The following is a 9,927-nucleotide window of genomic DNA, read 5'->3' as shown; positions in this document are numbered from 1 at the left end:
TTTTGAATGCTTGTTCTCTGAAAATTATTAAAACTATGTAAATTCAACAATGGTAAAAAGAAAGAAAAGATTAAAAAAACATGCATACACATTTTATTTAAAGAGATTAATAAAATATTTGAAGTGCATTGCTTACATATAAACACTACAGTATGCAGAAACTATGATATATACATGGGGTCACACAGTGGTGTGCAGAATCTTATTTCCACTTTTTTAGCCATAACTTTAAGTTTAATGTGGGAGTATACCATTTTATTAAGAGGTGTATCGCTGCAAAATCACACTGAAAGAGACAACAGTCTGCTTTTCTTATGAGTGCCAGAACAGTTTTTTGCATTTTGTATATGCACCTAATGAAAGCCATCTCCAGGTTTTTGCCTTTGGGTTCTGCTACCTACTTGCTACATTATTTTAAAATATGTTCTCTTTAGTTGCTGTGAATTAATGAAATGTAATATGTACTTAATGTGTCTGTATCAATTTTAGATTGTTTTCAATAATGTATTAAGGTTTTATCTCGTGAAATCATCCAGAGTATCAACAATTTATGTCTACTGTACATAGGGAGCTTAGAGAGACAGGCAAAGAGACTGCCAGAGCATCTGTATTTACATAAACCTGCATGCTTAAAATCTGTGTAATAGGAAAATAACATGATTGCCAGTATGTATTATTCTGAATAGTTACATATCATAAATAATACCTTCACAAGCAAACCAGAAACACTTGAATTATCCTACTGTTAAAATCCTTTGAAGCACAGAAAAATACTTTCTTTTTGGCATGGCCAAGTGCCAAACTCTCTTGTCTTAAGACATTTTTCTCCTAAAATTCTGAGGTTCACAACTGTTGTGTTCCAACAGGTGGTGGCCTTGAGTCTTGAAATTCCTTCTTTAGTAGACTGCATCCGAAGAGGAACTTTCAGGAAAAAGGTTTTTCAGGACATAAAAAGCTGCCACCATGACCAGTCACCATCTTTTGGCTTCAGTTTTTCCATTTTCCTTTTTGCTGGACAGTTTGTAGCTGAAAGACACAATTTACAGACTCAGTTGAGTGCAATTGTGGAGACAGATCCTCTAAACAAATCTAATACTTCATTGTTTTAGCCTGGTAGCAGCAAACGCACAATCTTCCGGTTCTTTAAAAAGAGGAAACAAAACCTTAAAAAAATGTAAAAATGATGGTAATCTCCTCTTTCAACATTTGGTTTTAAACAATTAGTCAATTTAAAATCTGTGCACTTTATTTTTCTAAAAACATGCATACATTGTTTTTTTTTATGCTTAATGAAGAAATTCTATGGCTTGATAACATATCCTAATAACACTGATATGAGCAAGCAACTGTACACTTGACTTTTTCATGGAAGTACATAATCAGGAATAACCTGATAAGAAAAGTCAATACTAGTCAGTGTGGTTGCCTGTGAGGTATGTTTACTTGAACTGCAAATGGGCCTCTCTTTAGTTGTCTCAGCTTCCCCTAACTGTTTGGTCTGTGTCACTAGCAAATAATCCTTGAAGTGCCTTGCTGCTCTTTTAACTTTTGTTTGACTGGTTAAATTATTTTTTTTTCATTTTGCGCCATGTTTCCGCTTTTGGCTTTCATTGTTAGGGTGAACTCAGCTCATGCAAATTATTGCAGTTTGATTCTGTTCATTTTCATTTCTTGCTGAACTGAGGCAGCTCCAGATAAGCTACTGTAACTCATTGTTGGCAGAATTGACTCAGCTAGCCTTCAGTTTGATTTGAGTATGTGATCATTAACATTCTCAGTGGCACAGAAATATGTACAAATGAGGTCAGTATGAGTGGGCTAAGGTTACATGGCTGACCCAGGTTTTGAATAACAACAGCTGAATGTTTAAAAGCAAGGTCTCCTAGAATACTGCTCGTTTGATGTCTAAGATACATCGTTAGTGTGATTTATTTTAAAGCTAGGAGGTGACTTTCTAATTAATCCTTACAGAACCAGTTTGCAGTTTGCAAATATCTTGCTAAAGCTAAACCTTTCTTGGTATACAAATACTAGTGTTATTTCAGCCACACTCCAGAGAATACATTTCTGACTAATAGTGATAAAGCAAACATTAAGTTAAAATATTCTACAGTGTAAATAAACTAGATGGACTGAATGTCCTCTCTGTTGACAACTTTATCAGGTTTAAAATGCCATTTATTGCACACCGCCCTATTAAATTCCCAATAGATGAGTGTAGTATAAAAGATGTAAATGTGTGGTACAGTATACTTAATAAATTGAGACGTTCCATTCTGAAAAGTCTGAAACATTTGTTAATGGGCAGTTTTATATAGGCCTTTGGTCTTTAGCCTTTAAAATGTACTTTTCACTTCAAGAAGAACTGAAGCACTTATGTCTTTTCTTGTAGATTAAGTTAGTAATTCTGCAGAATTTAAGGTCATTTCTGTTAAAATAAAAGTCTGTAAAGGGGGCTATTTGGAGGGTCAATGTGTTAAGTTATTTTCACAGAGAACAGCTGAGGAATAATACTTTCAGATCTTCCTGCTGGTCTTATAAACTGTAAAGAATGACCTAAGTCACTATTAACCAATGGTTGTGACTAAAGCAATTTACAACACTACACCTTCACATGATGACGGAGCAAATTCCACAGCTTACTCTTGCCAATCATCCAAATTGCAATTTAGTGAATATATGTAAAAAACCTGGAACATATCTAGATGTCTTGAAACCTTTAGTAAAATGGAGGGTATATCCATAAAGGTGTATGAGAAGCCACTTTCACACTCAGTATTGGTCGTCTTTTGGCGAAGTCTGTGTATTTAGGTTTTAAGCTGCAAACTTGGCATGTGAAGTAGTGGTTGGAAAACTATCCCTGCCAAGACCCTCTTGATATATTTTGTGTCAAGCAGCAGGGGAATATAATTAAATTTAAAAATGCAAACCCCTAATAGAGGCAAAGTGGCTCCAAGAAAATATTTAAATTAGTTTTTCTAATACATCTTTAGAGTTGCTTCAGTTTACCAAATTGGTACACAGAATGTTTTGAGGATTCAATCAAAAGGCAGCTGGTAAAATACAGCTCTGGTGATTGAACTTATTTGCCCACCTGCAGGGATAATAATGGTATAGTGAGGAAAACACTGAGAAGAGTTGTTTGGCATACTAAAATGATGGCAGTTTAACAAACCTCCTGTTAATTAGTTGTGGAATCCAACAGCAAGCTTTCATGGTCTATTTCCACAAGTTGCCTCGGAGTTAGTGAAAGTATTTAATGTATTGTTTATGAGACAGGCAGAGCAAAGTAAATTTAGAAAGCCTGGAACATGCCGATATCCAAATCTCACAGCTGTGAGTACCGTGAAGAAAACTACAGTAAGGAACTTTTGTGTTGAAAAAGGAAAAGAGGATATTAGAAAAATTAGAATTCTGAAGTAAAACATTTTATGCTGTAACTACTCTGTATCACAATAGAAGGGAAAGCAACAGACAATTTTATTTTCACATTAGACTTAGTTGTAATAAGTATGATAATTATGAAGATAGCGGTTCAGCTATACAAGACATAAAAACAGAAGCAACGGCCTCATTCCTGCCTTCTTGTTACAGTTTTGTCTGCTTTCCTAAACTCCTTTGAACCTGTCATTCATTTTCAGGCATCCTTTATAAATTATAATAGTCGTAGCAAAAAAGAGGAAGAAGTTGAAAGGAAAACCTATTGATATTCCACATTTCATAGATAGGTAGACATCAACTTTAAAAAGTCTCTTTTGGGAAATTAAACCTATGATAACTGTTATGACAGCTTTTATGTTGATTAAAAAGGAAGTGTATGAAAATCTCGAGGGTATCTCTCAGCAGTTAGGAAGTAGCATGTTTTAAGTTCTTCCAAACTACAAAAAAACCACATCCTTTGAAACTATTGAATGATTTCAAAGGATGCAGCTAAAATCCTGAAGGTTTAATTATCAATTAAAAAAAGCAATCCTCTGTAGCAAATTATTGTTGTATATTGTTGATGCCGCATGTTTGTAACTCCCATGCAGGAAAGTTTGATAAGGAAAGTAAAATAATGTCAACAAGTGTGAAAATATACAAATAAAATAAAAGGAAATAATAAAATTAAAAACAATTGACTTTTTAAACGAAGTCACTAATTTTGCCAATTCATTGTTTCAGATGTGTCAAAACTGGTGTCTTTGGCCCTTATTTACATTAGTTCGTTGCTACAGTTACTGTAGCACATTAACAGGATAATTATGAATGAGTTTTATATATAATGCAAAATGCTTCATTGATCCTTGTTTTGTAATACAAGATAAATCAAGTTTGGCATATTAGGTTAAGCACCATGAAATCCAAAGCTCTTTAACCTCCTTATTTTACATTCGGTTCTATGAGATTAGAAACATGGCAAATTATTATGAATGCCCAATAAATGCACATATATTTTCATATTAATTTTATATTAATTAGTATTATTCAACATATATTATAATCAATGTTTAATATCAATAGCAGATTGATGTGAAGTATCTTCTAGCAGAAAAAGGGTGGATTTTCTTTTAATATTCAATATGTTAGTCCTGTAGCACTTTTGTTAGTATATATTTAGGATACCAACTTGAAAGATAAATAACATTTTCTGTATAGGTTACTACAAATGCTAATAATGTAGTGTAGCAAATGCAGTTGGTAGTGAAAACTACATTTAATGCCGATTGTTATATTTTATTTTTAGTCTCAAAAGGAAATCCCAAGAGGACCTCTTGTCCTTATGGGTTCTAAGAGGAATCCATACTTTCTGGTGTACAACTGAAACAATTGAATTTGATTCAAAATAGACGACATACGCCAAAATGTGGACAATGTCTGATAATTTGGTGAAATTATTAATAATATCGAATATGAATATGAATGAGTCTGAGGCATCAAATTGTCTAACACAGTTGTGAGCCATAACAAATGTAGATCATAGTCTCTATGTACCTTAAGGGAAGGGAACTCTTGCATGAAGAGGCATACATCTTCTGTGTGGACAATGGTGCCTGTGATATTTGCGTCGATTGAAATGTTCTGAAATAGAGAGAAACAACAACATACGATCAAGAAGGCTCCACAATCAAAACATAGTGTTTCTTTTCTTTACCATTTAGCTTGAAATCAACCTCTGTCCATTCCTTTGCAATATACAATCAGTGCTAAATTCACTTGTTTTGGGAAAAATGCATTCAAATAAATGTTTGCAATTTTGTTGATGCAATACATATAACAACCGTCATCTGATGTTTCAATGCAATGTGAAGCTAATATTTCCAAATGGATGACATGCATTGATTATTAATATTAAAATATGATTTACTATCAAATGATTGAAACTTTAAAAAAAACAACCATCTTAAGACATCTTGTTAAGATTACTTGAATACCATCATCATCACAACATGCAGATACCAAAACACAGTGAAAGATTGTACAACTTAAAGTAGTGAGTAAGGTCCTTAATTCATAAAATGGATCATTACCTAAAACTTTATTCAGCGATGATATTTCCCTCCTATATTACAACTTCAAACCCTTAAAAGTGTACTTGGAAGTGTAAAGAAGTAATTACAAGCCATTAATGTCACATATGTGCCACATGCGGAAGTCTTTCAGAAATGTCCTGGGTGCAATAAATTGTTGGTGAAATGGAGCCTTAAAATTACTGATCCTTATCTGCAGGATAACCAATATAACCAATTGACCAACAGAGCACTTAGGTGTTCAGAGGATGCCAGTGAAACAGCCTTTGTCCATAAATCACAAAGAAATGCTTTTCCTTTCCTTAAGTATCACAGTAAAAAGTTAGATCCAAGAGCAAATAGATGTTAGGATTTACAAACCTTTTAATTTATTTTTGTTACTGTAAACTGAGCCTGAACTACTTGCAAAGATTTTTTTTTTAGCTAAGACTAATGACTCAGTTTGAAAATCATTTGAAAGTGTGTGAGCTATTCCTCTGTTAATAGTACTTTCATGGTAGGTTGGAAATCAGTCCTCAGCATCTCAGACCCTGTTAGCATTTGATTGAAGATCATGACTAACAATAAGGGATGGAGCTGGGAATGCAGCCAGTGGTTCTTTCTGATTTGCATTCTGAAACTAAGAGTTCAGCTGAAGAAACCTAGACTGGCACCGTCATGGTCAATTAAACCCTCATTTAGTCAAATTATATGATTTGAAGGAAATGAAGCAACAAATATAACTTGCATAAAACACTGGTATAAACAAACTTTTTTTTTCCCAGTTTCACAATTTAAACATAGAAAGTGCATACTATTATAGGAATGCAAAAAATATAAATGTAAAGAAATTAAAAAATATACTCTTATTTTGAGATAAAATTCCTCTTTACAAATCTCTTTGATAGATAAGCTCCCCTTGAACAATTCTCAAAAAACATGCAGGACAACTAAGATTTTTTTTCTATTAGTTGAACTGTATATCATGAATAGAACTAATGTTTGTTTTAAATTAAAAAAAAGGTTTAAGACTATTATCATTATACACTATTTGGCAATATATAACAATTCATTTTAAACTAATTTGTCCTATTTTTAGTTTTGTACTGATTAAAATTTCCTGACGCAATGTGTTAAATTCTTTTCTGTCTAAGGACAAATGTATGTAAATGTAATTGAGTAATAATGCATCCATCTGTAATTTTCATTGTCTTAAAGTGTTGAGAACAAATCTCTTAATTTCTCCTTAGAATATCACTTAAATTAAATAATGTAGAAATACATTATAAATAATTATTATTTATACACATTTATTGAATGTATTATTATATACATCCAGGTTGATGGTTCACATTGGTGGTGGTGGAGGGAAGTCCCCATTACCTGTAAAGCGCTTTGAGTGGAGTGTCCAGAAAAGAGCTATATAAGTGTAAACAATAATTAATTATTATTATCTATATGCATGTATCTTTTTTTAAATTTGTTATGTATTAACATTATTTTCATGTTTGTTAAGAGTTATCCTATCTGGTAGCCAGTTCCATAGGATCCATTGTAAATATGACCTACTGTAAATATTTCCGCTGTAGTCACTAATTGTTTCTCTTCTGTATTTTATTAATACATGTTTCTTGAGTCCATAATAAAGAGATCTTAAACCTAATTAATAACCTAGGTGATAAAATGCTCATCTATTAGCCAAAACCAGACTCTTCATTTGTTACATGTAATAATAGATTGGCACAGGCATTCGATACACGTACCTGGTCGTTGTCCACTGATTAACAAAAGACTCATCACTACAAGAAAAAAGATGTACAAAAGGTTCTGTAATCTCATTTTGGTCAGGTCGATGCGCAGCAGATTTCTTCAGTGAGGTCCAATAGATACAGAAATTCCCCTAATGTGTCTCAACTGCCAAAGCTCCTGTGCCACAGTTCAAAGCAAAGACTGGAGTCTCATGAGTGAACTGCCCTTTTTTCTGTATTTGTCAAAAAGGTTAATGATCACATCAGGCAAGGTGACTGGCTATAGCAGGTACCCCCTCTCTCTCTTCACTCTCTCTTTCAGAACTGCTGTCTTGTATGTCTTTAAACTCCCAGGCCTTTTCTTTCCAAAGACAAACCTAAAAAATTCTAAGCATCTTAAGAGAAATTGTCCTACTGTGGACGACCAACAAGACCAAGATTGTGAACAATGCAGCAGCTGTCCTTCTTTTTATATGGAGGGAGGGGGGAATATGTAAAACTGAGAGAACTGGGAGGGATTACTCCCCTATTTGCAATTGTTAGTTAGACTTTGCATTGCACATATTGCCCCCACGTGTATAAGGTAAAAGAAGTGACAGGAAACTCCCACCATCCCCCTCCACTGCCCTTTTTGCGCATACTTTAGAGAGCCAGAAGCATTGGGTGGCTACTTGCAGCTATTTAGATGAATAGCACACAAACTTACTGCAATGTGCCCACCATTTCAGTGAAAAGTATAGGCTCTTTATCTTAATGAGCTGCTTTTGTGTCACAATATATACCTCAGTGAAGTGAACATCCAGGTCTTGCAGCCTGTTGTTGGTTGTAATGGGTACAACGTGTGGGTGTTATAACACAGTGTTTTATTATTTTTTTTTTACAGTTATGTCTGTTTCTTAGTTTGTTTCATTATTTAATGCGTGGTTAGGATCTGCTGTCGTGGGGAATTTGTTTATAGGCCAAACCCCGTGTGTTTGCACATTCATGAACTGAGTTTAAGTGGCTTGTTATTTTCCAGGAAAGAGATATTTATTTGAAAATAAGGATACACAACAGGCCAGTTTGCTTTTGTTTCTTAGGGTTCCATTGAGCAAAAGCAGACTACATATTTTATAATCAGTCCGTTAAAGAAAGACTCTACATCACTTATAACTTGGTGCTTTGTTTGCCTTGCTTTATTTTTATGACTGGAGAAAGTATCTGACTGTTTCAAACATTTCTCCCACAATACTGCCCCCATATATTTAAATTTATCCCATGCATATAATGTGTCACCAATTCCAATGCATTTGTATCTTCACGAAGCTCCAAGTGCTTTCAGAAGCTTTGACAATTAAGAATAGTTATCCAGCAATTTTAAAATCACCGGCAGAATCAGTCTTTGTGGATGTTTTTGATGAACAGAAGCCTAAAGAAAATTGTAGAAACCTTCCTTTTACAGTAAGTCATTCATTAGAATACATTTATTGTAATAGGTGCCCATTGGGTGGAATATGATGATGGTTTAGATGGTGCTTCATACCATACATTAAAATGCACTAAAAGAATTAAGAAAAAAAGAGCTAGGTGTTAATGTTGGTATATTATTTACATCTATTAGATAATGTGGAAAAAGAGAAACACAATGTTAGAATCTACAGTATATATAGTTAGATTTTTTGTGGAGTACAATTTTAATAAAGGGATTTTATGTAGAATGCACTAGTACTTCCAGAGACAAGCAAACAGAAGGAACTGAGCCCCTTCATTCTCATACAGAGATGAGTATGTAGGAACGTGATTCACATTCAAAATCTTTAAAATCATTATTCAAATTTCAGAACGTTTCCAGTGTAAGCAGTGAAGCACGAACCTGAGGCCGGTGGACACCATGTGGAAGCATTTCAATCTGTGAAGGGAAGCTCTTCTTTACACAAAGGTCTGTGGGAGAATGGAACAAACTATCAGTCATGTTGTTAAAGCTTAAATCCTGGTTTCTTTTAATAAATAGATAAATGGCTGGGTGAGATCCTCATATCAATTAGCTACTAAATAAGAAACTGGAACAAAGGGTCTCCCCCCGTTTCCAATCCTACGACTTACGTTTTAATATTTCACGTCAGCAATATATTTCTATCCATTGTCCTTTCAGTCCTTATTTGAATTGATTAAGATTGACCTTTATTGCCCCTAGGGAATCTGTCTCACACCTCAAGATCTCATAACATATATAGTAACATATATGACAAGGATACAATGCAATAACAGTATTATTTCAAAAATAGTATAATACTTTACAAGTCTATAAAATTTAAAATTAAGTTTTAGAGTTTAAAGCAATTATTACCAAGAGATCTTCAAATACAGAATTTTTGCAAATAACCTGTGCCATCCAGATGTACTGTAGCTCCTAATTTTAAAGAAAAAGATTATTCGGTGAGTAGAATCATGCACAGCCGCATTGTTTGTCAATTAGAGCTAAAACATGCGTGTTTGCATAAAGTTCCATTTTGCCATCACAATCACAAAGATTAGAATTTGAATTTTACACAGGAATGTCTTTTTTGAACGATTAAACTGACAAAAGTTCAAAGTTACCATGTGTAAAAAAAAGTGTGCAGTAAATTTCGGCTTTATGAGGCTGTTGCTGTTTGACCAACCTGTTGCCATGCAGCGTCTTGCTGAAGGTTTGTAAATATTCAGCTCTTACA

At 33.8% G+C, this 9,927-nt stretch overlaps 1 protein-coding gene across 1 annotated transcript; it reads right to left on the bottom strand.

The window, feature by feature from the left end:
- Positions 1-81: 81 nt before the first annotated feature.
- On the bottom strand, positions 82-7,462 carry apela (apelin receptor early endogenous ligand). The gene is made up of 3 exons (XM_088923886.1): positions 7,253-7,462; positions 4,975-5,061; positions 82-1,026 (listed from the first exon to the last, which is right to left on the bottom strand). Exons 1-2 carry the CDS (start codon positions 7,326-7,328, stop codon positions 4,976-4,978), a joined length of 162 nt encoding a protein of 53 aa, XP_088780012.1. The 5' UTR covers positions 7,329-7,462; the 3' UTR covers positions 82-1,026; position 4,975.
- Between the last annotated feature and the right edge of the window lie 2,465 nt (positions 7,463-9,927).

The sequence above is a fragment of the Atractosteus spatula genome, chromosome 1 (assembly GCF_055471065.1).
Source record: "Atractosteus spatula isolate fAtrSpa1 chromosome 1, fAtrSpa1.hap1, whole genome shotgun sequence".
Taxonomy (NCBI): Eukaryota; Metazoa; Chordata; class Actinopteri; order Semionotiformes; family Lepisosteidae; genus Atractosteus; species Atractosteus spatula.
This window is presented reverse-complemented; position numbering and strand designations above follow the sequence as displayed.